Source organism: Bos taurus, chromosome 28 (genome assembly GCF_002263795.3).
Source record: "Bos taurus isolate L1 Dominette 01449 registration number 42190680 breed Hereford chromosome 28, ARS-UCD2.0, whole genome shotgun sequence".
In the NCBI taxonomy this organism is placed as follows: Eukaryota; Metazoa; Chordata; class Mammalia; order Artiodactyla; family Bovidae; genus Bos; species Bos taurus.
This window is the reverse complement of record NC_037355.1, coordinates 41312400-41337792: the sequence shown is the minus strand read 5'-3', so window position 1 is coordinate 41337792 and position 25393 is coordinate 41312400. Positions and strand designations below refer to the sequence as shown.

Below are 25393 nucleotides of genomic sequence, written 5' to 3'. Positions count from 1 at the left end.
TCTAAAAAAAAAGCGGGGTGAGGCATATGGCTCCTGGCCCTGATGCTATCATCAAACTAGACTAAATGCAAAGCCCCACACAGAAAGCTAGGCCAAGCCAGCCTGCCTGTGGGACTTTAAGTAAGGGGGGTGTGGCCTCAGGGAACTGGGGGGAGACCCCTCTATCCTACATCTGTTCCCCTTCCCCTGTAGGAGGACACTGGTGAGCACAGCCCTGCCTCCTGCTCTGTGACCCCACGCTGCATGTGGCCAGTGGGACGAGCCTCCTGGGCTGGTGAATAGGCAGGGCGGACGTGCAGAGGGGAAGCTGCGGGCCGAGCGGGGCTGACATCTGCTTCCCTAGGTCTGCCTCTGCAGCTTCTCCCAAGAAGCACTCTGCCCACTTCCTCAATCTGTCGTCCAGCCCAGACCCCCGTTATCCTCTTCTTGCCTCTTCTCCCCACCCTGCCCATCAGCCACTCTGCCCTTGTGGACTGACAGGGTCAGTTTGAGGTCATTCAGGGCGGTGGGTGGAGAGTGGTGGGAGCGTGTGGTCCTGTAGGCTTGGTGGGCTGGCCTCCTGTGTTCTCAGCCCCTCAGGACTGAGCTGCTTAGAGGGAGCCAGGGAGGGGCCTGGGGCGAGCGGGCGAGGTGTGCCTGCTGCTGTGCCTGCCTCTGGGCCTCACCAGCACTTCTGAGTGCAGTACGTGCGTGAGTGCCAAGTAGCTTCAGTCGTGTCCAATTCTGTGACCCCATGGAATGTATCCCACCAGGCTCCTCTGTCCATGGAATTGTCCAGGCAAGAATACCGGAGTGGGTTGCCAACTCCTTCTCCAGGGGATCTTCCCAACCCAGGGATCACACCCACATCTCTTGTCTCCTGCAGGAGACAAGGCAGGCAGGCTCTTCAGCTCTAGCACCGCCTGGGAAGCCCTTGCGTGCAGTGCATGCTTAGTCCTCGGTCATGTCCAGCTCTTTGCGACCCTGAGGACTGTAGCCTGCCAGGCACCCCTGGGTGCAGCACAAAAGTAGCTCACAGTGAAAGTGGTTCAGTTGTCTCTGACTCTTTGCGACTCCATGGACTTTACAGTCCATAGACTTCTCCAGGCCAGAATACTAGAGTGGGTAGCCCTTCCTTTCTCCGGGGGATCTTTCCAACCCAGGGATCAGACCCAGATCTCCCGCATGGCAGGCGGATTCTTTACCGGCTGAGCCATAAGGAAAGCCCAAGAATACTGGAGTGGGTAACCTATCCCTTCTGGGGATCTTCCTGATGCAGGAATTAAACTGGGGTCTCCTGCATTGCAGGCAGATTCTTTACCAACTGAGCTACGAAGGAAGCCAAGGGGCAGGCAATTGGGAGGAGAAAGGAAAACTGGAGGGAGAGTGCCTGTGACAGAGGAGAAACCCTGAGGGCCGGTAGACCCCCAGGGCTGAGAGCTTTTCCCGCAGTGACTGACTCAAACTGGGGCCTTGGCTTTCATACCAGAGCCAGCCTCCTGCTAGTGCCCTCAGGAGCATGAGGGTCAGAGCCTTCTGGACACATGTCCCTTCCCTGAAAACACTGTGGACTAAGTAGATTTCCCATCAGCCCAACTGTGAGGCCCAGGTATTGGCTAAGCACCCAGGTGGAGACCCCTACATTATCACGAAATGAGCATTTCGTCAGAGCTCGAACACATCTCTCTGGGGGCCTGCCCCAGCTCTGCCCCTGGCATTGCTGATTCCACCACCCTGCCTGAGTGGGGCCAGCAGAAGTTCAGGTAGGCAGACCAGGGCTGCACTCTAGGAACCATGGCTGAAAGTGGAGCCTGCCACCCACAGTCAGCACCTACCTTCTGGTGCGGGATCACTGGCAGAGGGGACTGGATCGGGGGTGCTGCCGTGGAGATGGGAATGGGACGCTTCGACCTGGAAAAGCCAGAAATAGGAGCAGGTGAAGACAGTTGTTCTCGGGGCCCAGACACCCACCTGGGCAGGGTTGGCGAGGGGAGAACATCTGAAGCCCAGGGAGACGCGGCGTCCCCTGGGCCTGACCAGCAGGGAGAAGTCACGTCTCTTGGGTACTTAGCAGCCATGGGCCTCTGCTAGGTCCCAGGGAGGCTGCCTGTGCACAGAGAAAGCAGGGAAGACCCTGGCCTCCAGACCCAGCTGCCCGCACTCTGGCAGCGCCGTGCCCTATCCTCTCTGAGCTCCTCTGTAAAGTGAGGCACAGACGTGTGCTTGATGCCTTGGGCCTGTCCTCACTCTGGCCCAGGGGCTGTCCTCACTTCGCAGCGCAGTCTGGTAGCACAGGGTTTGGCCCGTGCTGGACAGCTCCTCTCCCCGGGATGCCGGTGCCCACACCCAGCCTCCGCCCCCGCCTCTGGAAAGCGCCCACCTACTTCTGCAGTGTGAGACTCAGGTTGTAGCTGGCAGACTTGATCTTGTTCTGGGCCTCCAGGTGGGTCATGGTATCTGTGTTGACGCCGTCAATGGCCACCACAAGGTCACCCTGGCTGAGCTGGGACTGGGCGGCCTTGCTGCCTGGTGTGATCTGAGAGGATAGCAAATGGAGGGTAAGCAAAGAAGGGTGACCTGAGGATGGGACAGTCCTCAGAGAAGAATCACCAGGGAATCATCCGGTAGAGGCTGGCCATTTTGTCTTTCATTCAATGTAGCCACCAAGCCTGCTTCCTCTTCTTGCTGCAAACCTGACATATTTCTTGGTGCTTTGTATCCGAGTGTGGTCATGAGACTAGCTCTGGCTAGCGGAATGTAGTTTAAAGCAATGCACATCACTTCAGGGCCTGCCCCTAGCAATCATCTTGCCATTCTCAATTCTCCCTGCTTGTCCGCTGACTAGATATAAAGGACCCAGAGGAGATCAGTCGAGCCACTAACTGAAAAGGACCTGGATCCTGGAGTCACTGCTTGGAGGAAAGATGACTAAGGAGCACTGAACTGGATGTTGCATGAATGAGAAATAAACTTTTGCAAGAGACCTGGGGGTTGTTTGTTACACCAATTAGCCTACGATAGCAACTGCACCCTGAAGACCCAGGGCATACTTCCTGGCTCCAGAAGAACTCAGATGCTGCCAGGCCAGCAGGCCAAATGCAGCCTCACAATAGCACCCTAGTGCAAGAGCCTAGTGCTGCACCATGACAGGTGTACAGAGAGGGCTGGCAGAATGTCAACCTGCCTGGGGGAGCAAGGTCAGCTGGGACAAGGAACTCAGTGCTCTGTGGTTGGCTTCATATTTCCCAGAGGCACAAATGTGGAGGCCAGTTCCCAAATCTTGCACTCTAGTGACATCACAGAATATTAGAGTCCGGGGGCCCCACCCCAGTGTGATCATGCAGAATGCCATGGGTACACCATCCCATGAGCATCACATGTAGTGTCAGGAAGGTTGCACTCCCAGGGACATTACTTGTGATGCTGAGATGGCTGAGACGCTACTCCCAGTGATATCACACACCATGCCAAATTCTGCACATCCAGCCCCCCAGTAATACCACCCTGAATGTCACGGTGGCCTCCTCTACAGTAACATCACATGAAATGTGAAATTCTGGAGGGCCTGGTGACGTCACCTAAAATAGCTTTGTGGCCAGCCCCTAGTGACATTATAGACAGTGTCATGAAGCTTCACTTCTAAAAGTGTCTAATGGGATGTCATGGAGATGCTGACTCCACCCCCTGCTGACATCACATAGCATGACTTTGTCACCTGACCCCCATGACATCTTCAGGAAGCCCCCTGTGACATCACATGGGATGCCTTGCCTCCAGTGACATCATAGGAAAGAGGAGACCCTGGGAGTCACCCCCCCCAATGAGCTGTGCCTGGAGGGTGTCCCTTGGCTCTTCTTCCCCGACATGCCCACCAGCCAGGCCTCCTGGCTTCTCTGGGCACATTCCAGTCACCTTTCTGGCTATACTCCAAGGACAATGCTGGCTTCTAACATTGGCAGAAGCCATTATCTGGCCAAGGCTTGGGGACCAGCCTAGAAGGAGCCCTAAGAGGACCTGGGGACTGTCCCTGGATACCAGGCCTCATGGAACCCTGGCCAGATTCTGGACTTCAGACATGGATGGAAACCTCCTGCTAAGCCCCTATGAGGGGCCCTGCAGTCACCAGCCCTCAGCCCATTCCTAGATGGGCTCTAGGGTAGGCCAGGAACCATGTGTGCTAACACAGGGATTATAGCAATTCTAGGCGAGTTCTTGCTAATTGTCATTGTCTTGCCATTTCAGACACAAGAGCTGTGGTAACTTCTTAAACACTGGCCACCTTGTGCCCAGAGCAACCTCCCCACCACTCCCAGAATCTGCTGAGATGAGGCAAGGACAATACAAAAGCAAATGTCTTAACTGTCAGGAAGCCACGCTGTCCAGTTTGCCAAGCCCCACCTGCTCCCCAGGCTCCCACAGGGGTGTCTTGAACCACGTGGACCATCTCAAAATACATGTCGCCTTTAGTCCCAAATCAATGGCCATGCAGAGCCTGCACTAGTGACAGGAGTTTGTTGTTTCCTTTGATTTAAATGGTTGAACAAAGGGTAAAAAAAAGATAACAAAGAAAAGCAAAACACTTTCTAGACTGAGAGGGGACTCCTAAAGGCAAGCTGAGTTGCCCAGCCAGGCCTGTCCTGCAAGAAAGTTACCTTCCCCTATACCTTCTAGCTTCACGTTCAGACCTCTGCTCTTCCTGGCATTGTATTATAGACACCTTTGAACACAGAGGGGCTTCCCTGGTGGCTCAAACGGTAAAGCATCTGCCTGCAATGTGGGAGACCTGGGTTCGATCCCTGGGTCAGGAAGATCCCCTGGAGAAGGAAATGGCAACCCACTCCAATACTCTTGCCTGGAAAATCTGATGGATGGAGGAGCCTGGTAGGCTACTGGTGTCTCAGAGTCGGACACGACTGAGCAACTTCACTTTCTTCACTTTGAACACGGAAAGGTGGAACTAATTCTACGGTGAAAACTCAAATGCCCGCCGCTGCGGTTCTACTGTAGCATTTCACTCAACCTGCTGGTCATGTGTCCATCCCTCTCACCATCCATCAATCCATGTCATATTTGAAGCACTTCAGAGACAGTAGCAGACGCCAGCATGCTCCTATTCAGGGTAAACTGCAATGCCTCTGCTGTCTTAGTGGACTGCCCACAGAGCTCCCCCACAGCAGGACACCCCTGTGCTGGGGCTTCCCAACCCAAGGTTCCCCCAGATGCTTCTAGGAATCTACAGAGAAGGGGGCCATCATCCTGCAACAGGGAGCTCCCAGGCAGGGTAGGCACAGACCCCAGAGGAGAGGGCCTCATGCCTACAGAAGTGATGCCTGCCAGGCAGGACCAGATCTGTGTCCAGGAGATCATGGTTAAGTGTGAACAAGGACACCAGAATGACATCCAAGAGATGCTGGGGCCAGATCAGCTGGAACAAACCACAGCCATCTGGAATGCCCTCCCTTCCAAGATGCCTTGAGGACATCTTTCTCCCTCAAGCCTGGGGTGCTAACACAATATCTTCCCAAAGGGCTCCCACCTCCCCCTTGCCTGGCACGGCCTGGCTCCCCCTCATCCTCGGGTAATGGACTTAAGTGATTCCCAGGGAAGAGCCCAGCCTCCCTGGACCTGGTCAAGAGCCAAACTCCCTGAGGAGAGCCGCCTAGCTGGCTCCAGCCTGCCCCTGGCGCCTCTCTCTCTGCACCTGTGTCTGCTCATCAGGGCTCAGTTGGCCTGACCTTTGGCTGCCCTGAGCAGGGTTCAAGAGCCCCTCGGGCTGGTGGGTGGAGGATGCTATAATCTTCTTTTAGGAAGGTGTTCTGCTAGTTCTGCCCAGGTCTCCTTAGAGAAGAAGGCAGTATGGAGACAGGGACCCTGAGGAGGTTGTCCCTCAGCTCTGCCCAGGGAAGCGTCCTGCCCAGCAGAAGGTCAGGGCCACCCTTGAACCATCACACAGAACCTAAGGCGTGTGGAGAGTACAGTCCAGGCGCGAGGTACCCGTGTATCTCTTGTCTGACTCCCTAGCCCCTTCCCTCTACTGTCCTTGTCCCAGAAAAGACCCAAAGCTGCTAAATCCTTGAAGGATATATATTTTTTCTTTAAAGTTTTTCTAGCCCCTTTGGAGAATTTGAAAAGCTCTTTGTAATGGTTATTTCACCCTCATTTTACTTTTTAACTTCTCCAGTCACTAGACAGCTCTCAGTGGGGAGCCTAGCCACAGGCAGAGCTCCAGGACTAGGGTTCTCTCTCAGAAGCTTCTAGGATAGGCTTTAGGTGTTTAGAGGCCAAGATTGCCACCTAGCCCACAGGAGTGTTTCCTCCTTGCTGGGCCATAGTTTAGGGCATCCCAGAGTGGGCACAGGGACAGCTGGTACCAGGGAGCAACTGTGGTGCCCGTGACCTTCAGGTGCCTGAGAGAAGCAGCAGAGCAAAGAGCATGGACTTTGGTCTGAGCCAGACCTGAGGTTGCAGCACCCATCTCCATGCCCTTTGTGTAAAGACAGCAACAATTCTGTTCTCCCGGAATTCTGGTGAGGATTTCATCATTAAATGGGATATTATACAAGGACAGCGCAGAGCTGAGAAAGTTTCAGGGAAGCTCCTAAAGGAGGAGATGCGAGTGCCGCCCCCGGCTCCTTGCCCTGGAGTGTGCAGGAGTTGGGAGGCTGGGAGGCTGCAGCCTCCGACTCCACAGGAAACAAGATCTGGAGCTGGCAGAAGGTGGTGTGTGAGGGCCGGCCTGAGCATCAGCTGGAGGAGAGAGAAGTCCTCTCCAGGGCCCTGGGCAAGCAAGATGCCGGCTGAGGCTCTGACCTACCCCTGCGCCTGGCTCCTATTTCCCCAGCTTCCTGGTATCAGAGGGAGCCCCTGGCTCCACAGAGGTTCCTGGCCATCACTCTCAGTGTTAAAAGCCAGATAGGCCGTGCCTTCTTTTCCATCTAGACCTACCAGTGTAGATGTGGCAAGGAACGGGGGGCCAGGGCAGGCAGGGGATGCTGTGGACTGTGCAACTTCCAGCATCCCCTCCTGACACCCCCACTAAGGCTGACGCCCCAGGGGATTTCCATGGAGCCCTAAGTGCATTTTACATTGTGTGATTAAATTACTGTCATGCCGTGCTCTGCTCCCTCTCCATCTGGCTTCCCCTGGGGCCTTGCTCCCTCCCTCACTCTCTCACTTCTGTCTTCCCATGGTCCTGCTCTCCAACTCCACCCTGGCTGATAAAAAAAAGAGCACCAGAGTCTCATCTATGCTCAAAAAGCCTCTCCTTACACAGAGGATTTTTAGAGAAGTGAACATACTCTCTGTGATACTATAATGCTGGATACATGTCAGAATACATCGGTCGAAAACCATAAGATGTACACACCAAGCGTGAACTCTAATGTAAACTATTTGTTCTCTGTAAAAATGACATGTCAGTGTAGCTTCATTGGTTATAATATATGTACACTCTGGTGGGGGATGTTGGTAATGAGAGAGGCTGTGCGTGTATGTGGGGGGTGCCGGGCGTGGGATAGGGAAAATCCCCGTATCTTCCTCTCAATGTTGCTATGAACTTAGAGCTACTCTAAAAAACTGAAGACTTAAAAAAACAGCCTCTCCCTGTTCATGCCTTAGCTGCCTCAGTCAGTCCCTGCCATGTGTCCCTCCGTTTCTTCACTGCCAGGCTTCTCCAAAGAGTGACCAGCAGGCCTCTGCAATCTCCCATCCCCCTCACATCAGCCATCTGACTTTGGCCCCCGCCACTCCACGCATACCAGTGACCTCCCTGTGCCAAAGCCAGGGGTCACTGGGCCCTTTTCTAGCTGGCCACACACTTTACTGGCCTTCTGAGTCTCTCCTCTTATCCCACAGCTCTATGTCAAGAATGTTACACAGTGAGTCCCCAAGAGCCCTGGGACATGATGAAGACCGCTTCATGCCACTTAGGATGGTTCCTGGGAAGAGGTGGATCCGGGCTTCAAAGGCACAGAGACGCTGTATTTGGGAACAGGAGGGCCCTGGGTGGGGCCCTTGGCAATCATGGCTAGCCCCTAGATGAGATGAAGGTTCAGGGAACTGGGGAGACGTCTCCCAGGCAGGAGGGCTGCCCCAGCAAACCTAGCGGACCTCACCGAGGAAGCTGTACTCTTCACACTCGCTCCTCTCCCACACCTTCAGCCCAAGGAGCCCTGGGGGCTGCCAGTGAAGTTGCCCTTGTCCTGTGTCCTAGCCCAGGACCTCAGAAGGCCCGCTCCCCAGTACCTAGCCAGCCTCATACCCACTTTCTTCGGGGCCCTCCTGGGGTCAGGAACAGCTCTGAGCCCCAGGGAAAGGAAGCATGCTGGGAGAGGGTCTGGCCTGGCAACCTCTAAGCATGCATTTCCTTGCAGTGGGCCTCTGTCCGTTTACTGTCCCCAGTCCTGTTCGTTCCTTTGGGAAGACCCTGCCAGCCCCGCAGCAGCCCTCCCGAGGCTCGCCTGACCTTCAGCGCAGCTATAAACAGCACAGCTGTCAGCACCTCTAGGTGCTGCCCAAGAAACAGCACCACGACCTTAAAATTCCAGGAATCGTCAGCGTGGCTGCCCCAGAATAGCCTCAGCCTGTCCTCCTTCCCGTCCCCGGGGACCCTCTGTTCACCCCACCATAGCCAAGAGACTCTGGTGAATACTGGAGCTCAGCAAGGGGCAGCGGCCACTGGGCTGGCGCCCCAGGTGAGCCTGCTGGATGGGTGGGCGAGGCTGTAAGGAGTGGTGGCTTTGGAGCAGAGAGACAGGACCCCCCTGGGCCCAGGCTCAGCTCCCCTCACAAGCAGCCCTGAGGAAAAACAGGTGTATTTTCCTAAGTGTATATTAGAAAGCACTGGCACATGCGTGTGTTCCCTGATGCATTATCCCCATTTCACAGATGAGAAACCTGAGGCTGAGCAGGTGAACTCGCTTTCTAAGGTGACCCAGCTGTGAGGAGCGGAGCCAAACAAAATTTTAACGTCTCTGCCACACAGTCAAGGACCGCAACACGCACCAAGAGGCAAGTCCCAGAGCGCGGCCCTAGCCGTGGCCTAGCCGCTCAGGTACTGGGGCTGGGTCTTGGGAATGTCTCCCTCTCTGCTCCCACCCCTCCCCCACTTCCTGGAGCACTGGCTGGGCTTGGGGGAGGGTGGGGGTGAGAGGGCAGCTCATGTTGCAGGCCCAGCCGCACCTGTCCAGGGATAAATAAAGGCATTTCCCCTCCACCCTCTGAGCCTCTCTCCTGAACCCATTTCTCTGTGGGTCCTCAGGCTGAGACTTTCACTGAACGGAGGACTTGAGGGGCTGTTAATTGCTCCAAGGTTAATTCTGTGGGGCTGGTGGGCAAAATGGGGTACATACGGGAGTTACTACTCAGGCTGCAGGTGGCCAGCCTTCTTACAGGAGGAGATGCTGCAGACAGAGACGGCCCCACTCAGGGCTTTATTGCTAGTCCTTAGCCAGAGGATGAGGTTGCAGCCATGGGAGTTAGGAGTTACCAAGGATACAGGAGCGGGTGAGCAAGTTTGAACCTGTTAGTCTGGCTCTGAAGTGAGATGCCCATCCTAGCCCTGTCCGGGGGCCCACAGGCCTCAGGGCTATGGTGCGGGTGCCCCTGCTGAGAATGAGCTGGCCCGGCCTTTGCCTATTCCTCCCACCGCCATCCACCACTGATGCCTTGTTTTGGGCAAAGACTCAGGCCAGGACATCTATTGCCCCTCTATGGGAAGAGGATTCTTCCAGAGAGCTCTGGCCTTGTTCCCTTAGGGAAGAAGTTTCTGCTGCAGAAGGACCTTAAGTGCCCCAGCGAGAAAATGGCCCTGTTGGGAAGGTAGGGCTTTGCATTCCAAGGCCTGCACTCCGGGACGCCCAAGCCCAGGGTATCAGCGGCTCACCAGAGGGTTTATCAAAAGGCTCCAAGCCCTGGGAAGGCCTCAACACCCAGCCCTGCATGTTTCATGATTTGGGGCATGCCCCTGAAGGGAGCTGAGAGGCCCATCCCCCGATGGCCTGCCTGAGCTGCGGGTTCTATTTTTAAAAGTACCCCCTAATCATTGGCCCTAGTACATCCCAATATACTAGGATGTACCTAGTACATCCCCTGCCTACAGTGAGGACATTCTTCCTGCTGTCTAGCTTAAGGCCTCTGTGCTGCAATTTAAGCCCTGGGCTGGCTGGGGCCAGGTGGTGCATAGACCCCGGGTGAAGTCACTGCTATCCTGGGTGCCACTGAGCTGGGAGAGCTAACATCCGCTCGCACGGATGGGGTCGGGACCAGCGCTAGGAGGCCCTGGGCAGGGTAGCACTGAGAGAGAGCTGGGCTGTCAGGCGTGGGAAGCTGGCAGACCCATGAGAGGGGATGGTCCTGCCTTGGACAGGGAGGAGACTTGCAATCAGGGGGTGGGGAGCTGTGCAGGCTTCTGGGGGAGAAGGGGGCGTGTCCACTGGGGCTCAAATGCCCACATGTCACCATATCGTCAGGCAGAGTGTGTGCGTCTCTGGGTGTTCTTTAGTATATGGGGCCGTGGCATCTCCTGGGCAGGGGGCCTGGAGACTCAGGTGAGAATAAGCCAGACCTCCAGCAGAAGGATGGAGACAGTGCCTTTTCCTCGCACTAGAGCCAGGCCAGCACCCAGAGAAGTATGGCCTCTTTTGCTCTTGTGAGTCTCCCATAGCACCCCTGAGTGGGGATTTTCCATGGCAGGGCCCCTCCAAGTGTCCACATTAGGTTCCACAGCCAGGATTGTGCTTGCCGTAGGGACATTGGCTCCCTGCCCCTCTGCCAAGCACCTTTCAGGCCTCTCCTGGCTACCCGCTTCAGTGCCTCCCTGCTAACCTCCCCACCCCACCCCCAGGCCCAAGGCAAGTTTCCTCTGCCCTGGAGAAGTCTCCCTGTCTCCAAGTGGGCAGTGACCCAGACACCCCTGCCCATCCATCACCCTCCAGTGACAGGCTGGGGCCTCAGCCTGCCCCCTTGTGCCCACACCAGCACTGCTGGGGCTCGGCCTTGGCCATACCCCACCAGGCAGGGGTTATCTTTGCCCGGCACGTTTCGCAGTTCACTGTGAGCATAGCTCTGCTTCAGCCCGGCTCTGTTGGACTTCCTTTTACTTGACAAGTGTTGTCTGAGCACCTAGGTACTGGTCTGGGTACTAGGGACACAGCAATGGTTAAAACAAAGTTCTGTCTTACAGACAGCTTTGTCTCAAGCAGATCTAGCTTCTTGCTTCTCTGGACTTCAGTGTCTCCAGCTGGGCAATAAGATTTCTCAGACAATCTCCAAAGATCTCCGACTTCCCCATCAGGCAGTGCTGTCCCCTGGTCACAGGCACTGCAGGACACACAGTCCGTTTCCCCAGATGAGCATGGGGACCCAGACATGAGACAAGCAGGCAGAGCAGCTGTAAGTGAATGGCCAGGTGCTTCAGCAGGTGAGGAAGGCCCAGCTCCATGAAGCCAACCAGTGGGAGTTACCCCAGCAGGCCCAGGGAGGCAGGGGAAGAGGGCTGTTATCTCGGGTCTGGGATGGAGTGGGTGTGGGAGCCCAGTTATCAGCCCAGCCCAGTTCTGACTGCAGGACAGCCAAGGTCAGCAGTCTGTCAACTGTCCTGTCCTGTCCACGCTAGGAGCGCTCTCTCCCCAAAGCAGCGGCCTACTTCCAGGCAGATGCTCCAGGCTTGGGTGTACCCCAGCACACCTGGAGAAGGGCTTTGGAAGGCCCTGTACTTTCTGTTTACCTGCCTGCTTGCAAACTTAGCATTTCCTGCTCTACTGAAAACATCAGCCACTTGCCATGTTTCATTCTCTTAATAGGCTAGCAAACCCAGGTGGCTAACAGCTGTGGCAGACACCAGAGGCCTGGGGCAGGCAGGATCAGATTAGGTCCAGTCCCAGCCCCCAGACCAGGAAAGTCTGCTCTGCTTTCCAAGAGCCTCTGGGAGGACAGACAGATGGACGGATAGACGCACACACCCTCCTTCTAGCATGCCCCGCCCCCACGGGCGGTAGGCTGCGGGCCATGCACACTCACCCGGGAGATGGTGAGCGGCATGTTGAAGTCCTTGCCGCCCTGCAGGCGGAAGCCCCAGGGCCCAGGCCCCGTCAGGGTCACGCTGTAAGACATGCTGGTGCTGACGCCGGCAGCCTCTGCGGACAAAGGGAGGAGAGTGGAGTGAGAGGACCCTCGTGCCCCCTGCCTCCCCAGTCCAGACCTCAGCCCCAGGCCCCGACCCCCGGCCTTGCCTGCTCTGTGCCTTGCTGCCCAGCCGGGCTGTGTGGAGCTCCTGAGAGGCTCCTAAGAATAGCTGGGAACGAATGCCATCGACACTGATATCTGCCCTCCGCTGCGCCCATAAATGGACTGTAACCCTATACTGTGCCCGCCCGCCCTCAGCCTCCCAGCGGGTCCACCGTGACTCACGCGGCTAATATAGCCCCTGGGGAGGGTTGTCCAGCTCCCAGTACCCCCCAGGGGGCAGGAGAGGGGCCTGGGCGGGTTAGTGATAATGCTCTGCCTCCCTGCTCTCCTCTCCTTGCTCCCTCTGCCCTCTGGAGAGCCCGGTCTGCTCAGCCACACTCTCTGCCTGCTGTACCCACTCTCTTGCCCAGAAGACCATGGCTAAGTTCCCTTGGCCCAGGGCTTTGTGACTTGGGTGTTTGTAGCCCTGTGATCCCTGGAGAAGACCCTGAAGTTGTCCGCTTATCCTCTTATCCCCAAGAGAACTGACAACTTCAGGGCCCAGAACTGTCCAACCCCATCAAAACAGTAGTAGTCATAGCAGCAGCTCTGGGCACAGCCAAGCTCAGCTCTGGGCCCTCCACACCATTGTCCCCTCAGATCCTGCGAGGCGCAGGAACCAAGGCTCAGAGAGAGGTTAACTAACTTCCCCAAGGTCACACAGGTAGACCCAGGCCATACTGGAGCCTGAGCTCATTCCTATGGGGATTTGTGCCAGATAACAGGTTCTGCCCAGTACTGGCAGTACCTCTTGATGCTCAAGCCTGGAACTGGGGAGGCCCTGCCTTTTGAAAGGTACCCTTCGCACGGGGTCTGGAAGCAGGTCTGGGACAGGCCCCACACCCTCCAGGCCCTCTGGGGGCCCAACAGTTATTCTTGGCTCTCCTGTCTCATTTGTGCCCTGGAAAACTTGACAGCAGCATGGAAAGCTCCAGCTGCCAGTGTCGCACGCCAGGCCCCTGTGCCCTTTGAGCCGGAATGGCAGGGGCCAGGGAGGAGGGGAGGAGAGGCCATTTGCTCAGCTGCTGGGACAAGGGGCCAGAGGGGCAGCAAGGGGAAAATGTGTGTGATGTGGCCAGCCCGTAACCCAGAGACATTGTGCTCTAGGTGGGGCCCTAGGCCCCTCGGGACTCCTGCCAGTGTGGTCTTCGAGCCAAGATACCTCTAGAAACCCTTCCTCAGAAGAGACCTCAGGCTCGACATAGTCTGGAGGTAGATCAAGGCCCCCACTAGTTCCCTGCTCTGGAAACCAAAGCTCAGGGAAGGCAACTGGGCTGGCTGTTCTCTGTCCTCCTGGAGAGCCCTAGCCTGAGCTGGGCCCTGAGGACTCAGAGGAGGGCTGGGTGCAGGTAATTTCCCAGATGCCCACACCCAGCCTCATACGACATGAATGGCAAGAAGGAGTCCCCACTGCACAGGGGCATTTGGTAACTTGCCCAAGGTCACAGAAATATCAAGTGGAAGAAGCCAGTGAGGGACCTGTGCTCTCTCCCCCACTTCACCACCTCTTCTGCTCCGTGTCATGATGCCCAGCTGTCCTCCCTGCCCAGGCCTGGCCCAGGAGTCCAGCAGCTCATGGCCAGCACTCCCATCCCCTGCCCCTCCCCCAGGTCCCATCCCATCCATCCCTGATTCCAGCTTCATCTCCTTTCCCGAGTGGGGGGAGGTGCATCTGTCCGGTCAGGCTAGAGAGGATCCAGCAGCAGGCCATGACCAGTGTGGGGAAAGGAAGGAGCCGAACCCGCACAGGGAGAGGGAGCCCCGAGCTAAGCTGTACCTGGAGTTGCAGGCTCTTTCTCTGGACTCAGGCACCTGCCATGCCGCCTCTGGGGAAAGGGAGGCGTAAGGAAAAGGATGCTCTTAAAGGGGAAGGCCAGCCTCCCTCCATCTGCCTCCCCTGGGAGGTCTGAAGCCAGCCAGAGAGCAGCTGGTACTCACAAGCTGGGCGTGAGCTGCTTTCCAATAACAGCAGCTCACTGGGGAGTAGGGATGGGGGCAAGCCTGGTCTTTCCCCTCCTCCATGCTCCTCCCTGCAGTTTGGGATGGGGTTTTAGGCTTGAAAATCACAAGGTGGAGGACAGAAGGAGAGTAGGAAGAGAGAGGCTGCTGCGGGCTTCAGAGGTCAGGCCCCTGGGCCTCTCCCTCCCATGGGGCACCAGTAGGTAGAGACTGCTTGTCAGACCTTCTCTGCTTTTTATTTTTCTGCAGCCCTCCAGGCACACACAGCCCTGGGGTGAACTTGGACTACTGATTGAAAACACACTGTAGGCGCTGTGTGTGTGCGTGTGTGCTTGGTGTGCATGCAAATACATCCACACAGGAGCGTGTGCTGGAGAATGAGCGTGTGCACAAGAGGGTGGGCCGTGGTGGAAACAGCGCTCTGCGGGGAGAGCCAGAGGGGAGTAAGTTTCCGGCGAGTGAAGGTCTGTGTGCGGCTTTGAGTGCCGGCCGCGGGAGACACAGTGCTGTCCTTTCTGTGCCAGTGAAATGCCCAGCCCAGGTGCAGAGGCAGCTCATAAACAGCCGGGGTGTCTGACAGAGCCATCGCTGTTGTCATCGCCCGGACAATCACAGCACGCAGCATCCGAGGAGAGGCGGACGACTCCAGGCAGTGGGAGGGCCTGGGCGCCCGCTCTTCCGTCTGAGCCTCAGGTGCAGGCTGTTGGATTGAGAAGTGGGTGCAGCCCACATTGCAGAGCAGGAGTTTCGTGGTTCGGGGCCATGAATCTAGACCAGCATGGGTGACAGGACCGCTCCCAAAGCCTGCAAGCCCACGGGTAATGCTGGGTCTGTGTGCGTGAGGGAGACGTGAAGGAGCTGGACGTGTCCCAGATGGAAGGCAGGAATGATGGTCACCCTACATCCTGGCGTCCAGGTTGGGGAGCAGCCCCTTGGCCTGAAAGCAAGCAGCAGACATCAGTTTAGCCCAAAGAGTGTCCCACTGGAAGAGTGGCTCAGGGACCCTCTGTGTTTAGGGGCACCTCATGATAAAGGGAGGTAGCGTGGGGGTGGGGAGGGGCAGGTTTTGTCCCGGCTGGGGGTTGGGCCTTCTCCAGGCCATGTGGCTGGAAAATGGAGCTGGTAATGGCCGAGGTTGCCTCCAGGCGGTCCCCCAGGCTGGCCTGTCCTAGGGTCTGGACTCCTGGGGTCCAGACTGAGCTCTCCTCACCTCCACCAACCAATTCTCCACTTTCCCAGGCTTGGGTGTCTCCTCTCTCCCTGTCGTCTTAAATACCTCATTTCTTGCCTATCTACTGACTTGCCTATCTACTGACTTCCTCCCATCTTCTCTCTGCTGGATCATTCCACGCAACCTATCCTTCTGCAGCTACTGAGGAGAGGCCCAATCTACTCTGCCAAGCTGACCAAGCCCACCTCAGTGCCCCAATAAGTCCTCCAAGGGCTTCCTGTCCTCCAAGGTCCTGACCGGAGACCCCTCATGCCAGCACCTGGTTGGGCCTCCCCAACGGCTCCTACCACCTCCTGCCCCTTCTCTATCCTCACCTCCCACTGCTAGAGTCCCTTGGCAGCTCCTAGGGTCACAGAGAGACATTCTGTGTCTGTCTGTTCAGGACACCCTGTGCCCCACTGCGTTTGTGTCGGCTGTTTCCTCAGCCCGGGCCGCCCGGTCCCTGCTCCTCGGCCCCATCCCGCCTGGCAATCCCCGTTTACCTTCACCTTTCCCAGGATCCCTTGGGGCCTTGCCTCTGCTTTCAGCACCCTGTGTGCTGATACCTCGATGGCAGTGCTTATCACGCGTGTTAGGTGACTGCTGATGCGCTGTCCCCCTCTGCCCCATGCCCCACCCCAGGCCAGTTTTCCCTCCAGGAGAGGTGCAGGGCCTTTCATCCTTTGCCCGGCCAGCCTGGGGGATGCTGCTGGCCTTTGCCCCAGCCTCTGGGGTCGTGCACAATGCCCGGCCTCAGGGCTGGGGACAGAGTCCTCTCTGGGGCTGGAGCTGCTGGGGAGTGGTGTTCCCTGGCATGGCAACGATGGAAGAGACAGAAGCCCCCCACTTGTAGGGAGCTGCCCAGGGCTCCCCCTCTCTGGGACAGGCAGGGGAGCAGCCTTGAGGAAGGAAGGCAGGAAAGCGCCTCTGGTCTTAGTCTTGCTGCCCTAGAGCCCAGGAACTGGGGGTGTTGTGTGGGTGTGAGTGGAGGGGCAGAGTGGGAGCTGTCAGCTGAGGGGGAAAAGCAGCCGCGGGGCCTGTGCACACGGCATTTCCAGCGTTCCAGAATCCGGCCTCCTCTAATCGCCATCGACATTCCGTTCCATAGGCACTTGGGCTGACAGCTGGCCTTCTTTTAATAGCCACAAGTATTCTGGGCAACGTCCTAATCTCAGGGCATTCATAGCGAGCACATACACAGCTTGCAGCCCCGCCCCCCTAGGTACATCCCGTTTCCAGTCACAGAGAGGTACATGCCACTCACACTTGGTCACATTCTCAGCTTAGAGCAGACACATTAGGGCAGCACTGAAACCCATGCCCTGTGGTGTCAGAAGGACAGAAGCATGTGCCGGGCACATGGTCACACATTCACATACATGCGATATACATTCATCATAATATAGCCACCACCACTGCTGTGTATGTGCACAGACAAGGTCACGCACACACACACGCTCTCAGGCGCAGTCACGTCAGGCTTGCTCAGAACACCTTGGAGTCAGAGATTCCCCCAAGACCCCCAGGTGGGCAAGGGAAAGCTGGGAGGTGCAGGGAGGGGGTGATTCCCAGAGGTCACTGGGCCTGCCCCCTTTCCTGACAACTCCCTGGGCTACTTGCTCCTGTCCCACCTTTGTACAGGTTGGCAGGTGTCAGACCCAGTTACCTTCCCGGGAGCCTCTGAGTCCCGTCCCTGGGGCCTGGGCAGGGCCTTGGCTTCCACATCATCCAGGCGCTGACTGCAGGGGGACCATCCGCTCACCTGCTGGCCAGCCCCCCAAGCAGCTGTTGCTTCTGTGTCCATCCAGCCCTGGGGAAGGGGGAGAGTCGCTGTGAGGTGAGGGGGGCATTTGCAGCATTGCTTCTGCCCCCTTCCTGGCCAGGCCTTTCTCCATTCTCCCTACAATAGTTCACTGGGGTGGAGACCATGACACTGTTTGCAGGGCTGCTGGTCACCAAACCCTTGCAAATTGTGAGTGTGTGTGCTAGGATGTGTGTGTGTGTGTGTGTGTGTGTGTGTACATGCTGCTTTTGTGATTTCTTAACACATGGGATGAGCACGTCTTCATGAGGTTCTAGGCCTCTCTTAATGGATAAGCTTCACTCCTTGATGTGCACTAGAGTAGTTCAGGGATTCTGACAGCTCCTCCCTCAGCCCCTTCAACTGAGACCCCCAGGGATGGGGGCAGTGGGAGGAGGTCAGTGGAAGCTCTTGGTGAGGCAGGCCCAGTGATGGAGGAGCTGGGACAGGAGCCCACGGCACAGGGAACTCTCTTGGGGACCTCAGGGGGCATCACAGTTCCAGGCCCCAAGTAGGTGCTGGCAGACTGGTAGCTCCTATGGCTGACCACCACGTGGTGGGTCATTCACGGGCACCCCATCTAGTATGTAGAGATGATGGCTTTCCCTTTTGGAGAGGACACAGAGCCTCAGAGAGGGTGAGTAGCCTGCATAAGCTCACACAGTGAGACTTGAACACAGGTACCCTGGCTCCAGGGCCAGTGCTCCTTCCGCTGTATCCTCTGAGCTCCTCAAGTCTCCCTCCTCCAGGAGGAGCGGCCTTAACAATGAGGATGATGGGCTTGAGCTCGCACCTACCTGTCTCTCTAGCAGCCCATCTAGGGAAGAAATGCTCATCTTTTCTATCTGAGACTCTAAGGCCCTGGGATAGTGCTGGTAGGGAAAAGAGTTGGCTTGGAGTGGGAAGACCCATGTTCAGTCCCAGCCCTGCTGCTGAGTGACCTGGGGCCAACATGATGCCTCCCTGAATCTAGTGCCCCTGCCTGGCAGGGAGGATTGTATGAGGGAAGGCCATGTGGAGGCGGTGAGGGGCTCTTCCTGCCAGTGACCCAAGTTCCTGAGGGTTCCTGAGTCTCAGAGGCAGGCCTGCCTGGAGACCTGAGGCTGGACTAATTGAGGAAAGATCGTGAGATGCCAGCCAGTGAGGGCCCAGCCTCCTTACCACCTCGCTCTCAGAGCCCAGGGATGCCTGGCGCCTCCGTCCAGAGATCCAGCTGAGGTCCGAGGCCTGGCTACTCAGCGTGGAGCGATGAGTGGAGCGGTAGCTGGTGTACAGGCCAGTGCGCTGGCCCGACACGCCCAGCAGCACCCCCAGGCAGGGCAGGTGCTGGGCGATGGCCAATCTGGAAGGACAGCACATCAGGTTAGGGGGGTGGAAAGACTGACACTGGGCAAATGAAAGTGGGCCAGGAGCCACTGGGGAGTCAGGGACATTCAGACACTGGGGTTATGAAGATGGACAGACAGACACTGGGTCCATGGACGTGGAGGCAGAGGCTTAGGGTGGCAGGTTCAGCCAGATGCTTGGTTTTAGCTCTCAAGTGGCTGGCCCAAGCCACAATTCTGCAAATGGAGACCAAGAACACTTCTGAGCTGCCTCTGAGTTTATGGACTAAGGGCTGCAGCTGGCCTCTGCAGGGCTGCTGAGTTACTGACACCACCAGGCAAAAGGAAGCACTGAAGGCCCCCTCGTGGAAGAGGCCAGCCCTGCGGGGCTTCTATCAGCAGAGAGTGCTCCGGGTCAGAACCAGTCCCAGGCCGCTACCACGGCCCGGAAGCAGAACAGAGCTCTCCCTGCTGCGACCTCTCTAGGCTGTCACTGTCTGGGGGCCTCTCTTTGCAGCAGGCAGCACTGCTGATCAGCCATCCTGGTTGCCTCTTGGCCTCAATTCTGAAAATCCAGTTAGTATTGGACACTGCCCAGGGAGCTCTGATGTCCCCCCATGCTGAGCCCCCTAGGAAGCTGAGGTAGCAGAGGGGGTCACACCAGCTCCAGATCCCACCCGGGGTCACGAGCTGTTCTCAGTTGCTAGAATTCCCATCCGATGCAGATACAAAGGACAGGAACGATGGCTAGCCTCCACCCCCATTTATAGGCCCAGGCCCTCCATGCCCATGAGGGTGGGCCTGGGGATCTGGGCCTGGGTCCTGGTGGAGGGTCCCACCTGTACTTGGGGTGGGTGATGGCGTAAATGATGGGGTTGTAGATGGCAGAGGCCTTGGCAATGACAGCTGGCACCGAGTTCATGTAGGGCGTCAGGATATGTGCGTACCTAGGACAGAGAAGCTGAGGTCCCCCTGCCAGCTGACCCTCCCTGGAGACTCCACAACCCACCCGCCCGCTCAGGCACCTTCTTCTTCTTAGGCCAACCAAGCCTTGCCAGGGCACAGCCCAGCCTGGTCCAAAGTGGCATAACTAAGTCATTCCCAGGGGATGCACTGTGATGCCAAGGAGAATTCTGATCTGAGGTGAATGGGAACCCAGGGAGCGGTTGAGGGAGTGGTGCTGAGAAGATGTGCCAGAGTGGGGGGTCTCACCAGGTCCCACAGTTCCTTGGAGACTGTGCTGCTGCCAATAACCCCACCCCTCACCCTCAATGACTCTGGCCGTCTGACCAGCCCTCCCCACACCCCATCAAACCTTGATGCCTGCTGCTCCCCTGGCCCTTTGGGAGTTATTGCAAAGGAGGGCCCGACAGGGGACCCGAAAAGGTCTCATACCCAAACACCTGAAAGGATTCACAGTTCTACTGTCTCACGTGCTCATGAAGTCTGGCCAGTGTCCATGCTGTGCAGGTGTCAGAGTCCCCAGACACTAGCCACAAGAAACCAGAAGCTCTGGGAGGGCTGCATGCTCCCCAGGGGTCTGGAAGGACCTGACAGCCGTTGTAGGCCCTCAGGCCAAACCCACTGTGGCCCAGAACTCCCGAGCATGTCTCCTAGCCCCTCCAGGAATAAGGCAGGCCCAGCTCGGGTGGGGCGTCTCACAGCAGCAGGGAGAATAAGGCTATGAGGCTGGACCTAAGGTGTGAGGATGGCTGGCTTGGGCTTGGGCTTGGACTGGGGGGAGAGAGGCTGCCCCAGGGTCCCTTCACCCTTCTCCCACCCTTCCAGCCCAGCCCAGCCCCTTAGCCACTGCTCACCCAGCAAAGCCCATCAGGGCGACAGTGGAGTAGGGGGCCCAGGAGAGCACAAAGAGGAGGATGACCAGCAGCTCGATCTTGGCCATTTTCCACTCATTCTGTAGCCGCTGCCGCTGCCGGGGACACTCACTGCCACCCTCGCAGGTCCCGAAGGTCTGGAGAGCTCTAGGAAGCATGCAGAGTCTGGGTCTGGCCCCACTCAGCTCGCAGTGAGTGCCAGGGCCATGGCTACTATCGGGGAGCCTTCTTGGACCTGGCCATCCTTTCCATGCAGCAGCCCTGACACCCGGAAAGTCCCCCATGATACCCAGGCTAAGCTGCCTGCCTGTGCTTCTACCTGTGGTGGTTTCTCTTTCCCCCAGACCCCTTGGCCAAGTCTGAAGCCCTCTCTTCAGAAGACCCTATCTCCTGAGACTTTTCGAAGCACCGAGTTTGCACCAGTCTGTAGGGAACCCACCCCATAAGCACATGTGCTGAGCTGGTCTTTGCCCATCTGAGTCTGGGAGTGCCCTGGGGGGCTGGATACAGACTGAGCCACGGGAAGCCCTGGTGAAGGGGCACAGTGCTCCTCCCATCAAACCCCTCCTTTGCGCCCAGCTCTTACTGGCCCGTCTCTCGGATGGCCTTGAAGATGAAGATGTAGCAGTAAATGATGATGAGCAAGGGGAGGAAGAACACAAAACAGAAGAGCAGCATGGTGTAGGCGCGGACGGACGGCGTGAAGCTCACGTAGTCCCAGGAGCAAGAGGTCAGCAGGCCTTCGGGCACATAGGCACCTGGGAACCAGGGGCAGGGCGCTCAGCCTCCAGGGCAGTGCTGACCCAGGCTCCTGATCCAGCAGGAGCTTTGGATGTGGAGGCTGAGCTTCTCAAACACTGGCCCTGGCCCCGGCCCCGGCCCTGTGCAGCAGAGCAAAGAAACTGGGCACGTAGAAGGGAGTTTTCCAAGCTGGTGCTACTAGAAGATAGCTCATGAAGCCCACTGCTGCCCAATCTTACCAGTTTGGAAGATAGACCTCACCACAGCCCCAGGGTCTTACTCCCTCAGACTTAAGCCAGCTTCCTGGTCCCTCCTTAGAAGGGTAGGTGCCTGCTGCTAACCCTTCTACCTGCTGAGGCCTCATATCCCAACCCTTGCCTGTCTGATGTATTGCAAACTCAGCATCAGATGTACCTGTCACTTCCTGCCAGTCAGGAACCATGTGGTCTTCCCTTCTGTGTATGGGGAAGGGAGCCCAGGTTAGCCTCTGATCGCTGACGGTGCAGCCTCAGTTCCCCCTGCTGCTAGTCATGTCCCCTGAATGTCCATTTGCCTGAGGCTTCAGCAGTCCCCTGGCCCCTCCTGCCAGCTTGGGGACCCAAGTCCACCTACCTGTCCCTTGAACATGCCCCTCCCAAATTATCTTCCCGTCCCCTGGTTCCCTGAGCTCACTTACTCCAGCCAAAGAAGGGCGGCAGGCTCCAAGCTAGGGCATAGAGCCAGACGCCCAGCAGGACAAGCGCGGCCCGCCTCTTGGACACCATCCCGACGGTGGCCAGTGGGCGTGTGATCACCAGGTAGCGGTCCAGGGCGATGGCCGTCAGGGTAATCATGGAGGTGATGCCAAAGAGAGCCCCACAGAAGGCATAGAATTCACAGCCTGTGGGCATAACTCCCTGACCTCAGTGCTTGGCAGGGAGCCGATCAGATACCCGAGGGCAAGGAGGGTGTGTGGATGGTGTGTACTTAGCTCCAGCACTGGCCTCTCAACGAAAACAGGCCTGTGTTCCTCTCACCCTGCCTGCCTGCATCTGACAGAGGCTCGTGGAAGCCTCTTGTCAACTCGTGAGTCTGAGCAGGGTGCTACCCACCCATGGCCCAGGAAGAGCATATCACCGTCTCATCTGGGCCACCCTCCACTGTGGACATCCCCTGCCCCAAACCTCCTCCTCCCCCCAGCAGAAGGGAATTCCAAGTGTCTACCTGCTTCTCCAAAGAGCCACTGCTTATAGAGGCTGCTGGCGAAGAAGACGGGGGCCTGAGTGAAGGACATGAGGAAGTCGCTGACTGCGAGGTTGATAATGAACATGTTGGCAGGTGTCCTGAGGCCTCTGCTCCTGGGAGGGGTCAGATGCTGTCAGGAGGAGCTTCTTCTGGGGAGCTTCCCTCAAACACATGTGCACATGCATGCATACCCATGCACACATGTGTGCTTGCACTGAAGCATGAGCTGCTGGGTCACAGACCATCCCGCTGCCCAGCAAGTACCAGCCAAACAGTTCTGGAGCCTGGCATCATGGGCAGAGAAGTGAGACCCTGCAAGGCAGCAACTCATGCCTCTCTCGTCCTCCTCTCCCAGCATCTTTGCAGTCCTCACCCTCAGGGCTGGCAAAGGGGAGAGGAGCTGATGATGGTGTCCACGGATCAGGTACTTCCACGAACCCTCTTACAATCATCCATCTGTGTGTCTATCCCCCTCCTTCACTTTGCAGTAAGAACACTGAAGCTTCCACCCGTGAGGCAGCTTGTGATCACAAGACTCAGTAAGTGGCACAGTCAGGATTCACTCATTTGCTGGGCACCACACACACAAAAACTTACTTAATTGTCACATTGACTCCATGAAGTAAGTGACAACTCCATTTTGCAGATAAGAAAAGTTGACTCAAAGGAGGTAAGTAATCTGCTTAAAGTCATTTCAGCTAAGGGTTATTCACGCCTCCACATGCCCATCTCAGCCATTCAGCTGGTGAGTGGGGCAGGTAGAGAAGGAAGCCAAGGGTGGTGGGAAGGCTGGCTGCTAAAGGACTGGAAGACTCAGGATCCCTATACCAGGGCTGCTCTTTGAGTCAAGGGAAAATGCCCACCGGGGCAGGTGATGGTGGAGGTGAACAGAGGGCAGAGCGAACAGGCAGAGATGTGTGTGTGTCCTTCACAGGGAGTAGGGGGTGCACCTGGGGCCCAATCGGATATGCCACTCAAGTTGCTCTGGACTACTTTTGGGCTCCTTTCCTGGCTTTGAAGGCTAGGCTCAACAGTGCCCTGGCAGAGTTGGCACCAGAATTTCAGTCCTGTGTTCTGCCCCATCTCTTCCTGGCTGGCTGCCCTCAGTGCCCAGGCTCCCACCCTGCCAAAACTGGGCACCTGCAGAAGGTATAGATGACCGTCAGATTTCCCAGCATCCCCGTAAGTCCCACCAGCAGGATCACCGTGCCCAGGGTGTAGTGGGCGTGGTCTGGAACATCAACCGTGGGGAAGGGGACCCAGGCAGCAGCCTGAGCCCTGACTGCCTGCGGAGAGACAGAGAAATAAGGGCATCCCATGACCTCATCACTTCCAAATAGTCCTGAGAAGAAGAATTAGGGTTCCCAGTGGGGCAGAAGGCTTAGAGTGGCAAAACCATTTGCTCACACAGCTTGCAGGCAGCTGAGCTGGAATGGAAACATGGGTCTCCCTAAAGTTGAGCGCAAGCTCCTATGGCCCAGAGGCAAAAGTCTTCTAGAAGTATGCTAAGATTACCTGTTGGAGGCTGACAGGACAGACAGACACACATTTGGCAAGCAGGGACATGGCTGGAGTGGCTCCATGTTTCCTAGAGAAGGCAGAGCCCTCTCCTAGGTGGGTTCCTCCCTTCTGTAGGGGCCCCATCTCAAACACCTGAGACAGTTAGCAAATGTATTCCAGTCCCCTTGTACGTGTGGAGGCGCAGTCAAATTAATGAATGAATTAAAAAATAATAATGTTTTTTAAAACAGAGAATTTATGGGGAATTCTCTGGTGGTCCAGTGGTTAAGGAATTCGTGTTTCCACTGCAGGGGGCACAGGTTCGATTCTTGGTCAAGGAACTAGGATCTTGCATGCTGTGTGGTTAAAAATAAATTTTAAAAAATAAAAAGAAAATTCAGCCCTCCCAAGTCACTGAAGGGAGGTCATCATCCTACGAGGCCAGAACAAAGGGCCTTACAGACCTCCCATCACAGCTGCTTTCCAGGAATGGGAGTGGCTTCATCTCTGTCCTGCCCTGGCTCCTATAGCTACTGGAGCCTTTCCTTCCTGTCCAGAACCTAGGCCAGCATCCCACAGCCCTGAGGGAAGGCTTATCACTCCCCAGCTAACGGTGGGATGTTGGGGGATGGCCCTGGGCCTGGCTAGGATGATGGAGGCAGGAGAAGGCACCAACACCTCACTCTGGCCTGGGACAAATCCTGAGGCCCAGAGTAAGCCTTCCTCTTTGGAAGGCTCTGGGGGCATCCTACCACCTCCAGAAAGAAATGGATGGGCCATTCCAGCCCTTTGTCCCATAAGGCTGGCCTTTCTGTTCCTCAGATGCTCTCCATGGCGAAGTAAAACTTGCCACACTCTCCTCTATTGGTCTTTTTGCGTAGGACGGGTTCGGAGAGGTTCAGTAACATGCCCACCATCCCAGAGCAGAGCTCAGGCCTTTCTATCTCCCTGTCAAAGCCCCTGTTGTCCCTAGGAAGGGCACCAGGGGAGGGGAGGGAGGCTTTGCATGCACACACTCGCCCCAGGCTTACCGTGGGGCTGATGGACGGAGGGTGGCCCAGGCTGGAGGCGCTGCTCCGGGAGCTGTCCCACCTGCTGGAGGAGGCTGGGGTGGCCAGGCAGCTGGATTCCTGCACCGGGCCCAGCGGGGCTCTTGGCCCTGAAGGAGGGTTCATCCTGAGGTGGGCTGGTCCTTTCTCAAGCCCACAGAGAAATCAAGGGCACCAGGAGTTCAGGACGTTAGCTGTGCCCGGCCTTCCAGCTTTCCCCCATCCTTAGCACCCCTTCCTGGTCTGCCGGCTGTCTGCTCCTGTGTCCAGCGTGGACCCAGCCTGGAGCTGTTCTTGGGGGTGGTGGCTGCGCTGTGTCCAGTGAAGCACAAAGGAGAGAGTGTCACAGTTATGGCGACTGAGAGTCACAGGGTCCGTCCCCACCTTTAAGTAGCGGAGCTGGGCGTGCACATGCCCAGCCGCTCGGCGCCTCGGCTCCCTCAGACACAGGTCCCTGAAGATGGCAGTATGCATGTGTGAATGTGTGCAAGTGTGTGTGTGTGCATGCAGGGAGTCTGAGAGCGTGTGTCTGTTTGAATGTGTGT

At 57.0% G+C, this 25393-nt stretch overlaps 2 protein-coding genes across 8 annotated transcripts in view; both read right to left on the bottom strand.

Annotated features, from left to right (window-relative positions):
* Positions 1-12353, bottom strand: part of LDB3 (LIM domain binding 3) — a 59469-nt gene extending 47116 nt beyond the window's left edge. For 5 of the 6 annotated variants that reach the window (XM_005226533.5, XM_010820690.4, XM_005226534.4 and 2 more), the window contains exons 1-4: positions 12210-12273; positions 11998-12113; positions 2364-2515; positions 1815-1890 (exon numbers count right to left, since the gene is read on the bottom strand). In XM_005226533.5, the coding sequence (XP_005226590.2) occupies positions 1815-1890; positions 2364-2515; positions 11998-12090 (321 nt within the window). In that variant the 5' untranslated portion in view covers positions 12091-12113; positions 12210-12273. Of the gene's footprint in view, positions 1-1814; positions 1891-2363; positions 2516-11997; positions 12114-12209 lie in introns of all 6 variants that reach the window. The other variant, NM_001035416.3, reaches the window with a different exon arrangement.
* Positions 12354-15061: 2708 nt separating this feature from the next.
* Positions 15062-25166, bottom strand: OPN4 (opsin 4). 2 transcript variants are annotated; one of them, NM_001192399.1, is made up of 10 exons: positions 24831-24974; positions 23440-23585; positions 22279-22412; positions 21752-21955; positions 20921-21092; positions 20317-20481; positions 19339-19446; positions 18336-18516; positions 17040-17183; positions 15062-15100 (listed from the first exon to the last, which is right to left on the bottom strand). In NM_001192399.1, exons 1-10 carry the CDS (start codon positions 24972-24974, stop codon positions 15062-15064), a joined length of 1437 nt encoding a protein of 478 aa, NP_001179328.1. The 2 variants fall into 2 exon arrangements, with proteins under 2 accessions (NP_001179328.1, XP_059738487.1); XM_059882504.1 differs by lacking the exon at positions 15062-15100 and having other exon boundaries at positions 16955-17183; positions 24831-25166.
* Between the last annotated feature and the right edge of the window lie 227 nt (positions 25167-25393).

Coding starts and splice junctions, on each gene's coding strand:
- OPN4 (XM_059882504.1), bottom strand. CDS start 24,974: ATGAACCCTCCTTCAGGGCCAAGAGCCCCGCTGGGCCCGGTGCAGGAA. Junction 23,586..24,830: donor CTCCGTCCATCAGCCCCACG/GTAAGCCTGGGG, acceptor GTCTCTCCGCAG/GCAGTCAGGGCTCAGGCTGC. Junction 19,447..20,316: donor GCCCTGATGGGCTTTGCTGG/GTGAGCAGTGGC, acceptor TCTCTGTCCTAG/GTACGCACATATCCTGACGC.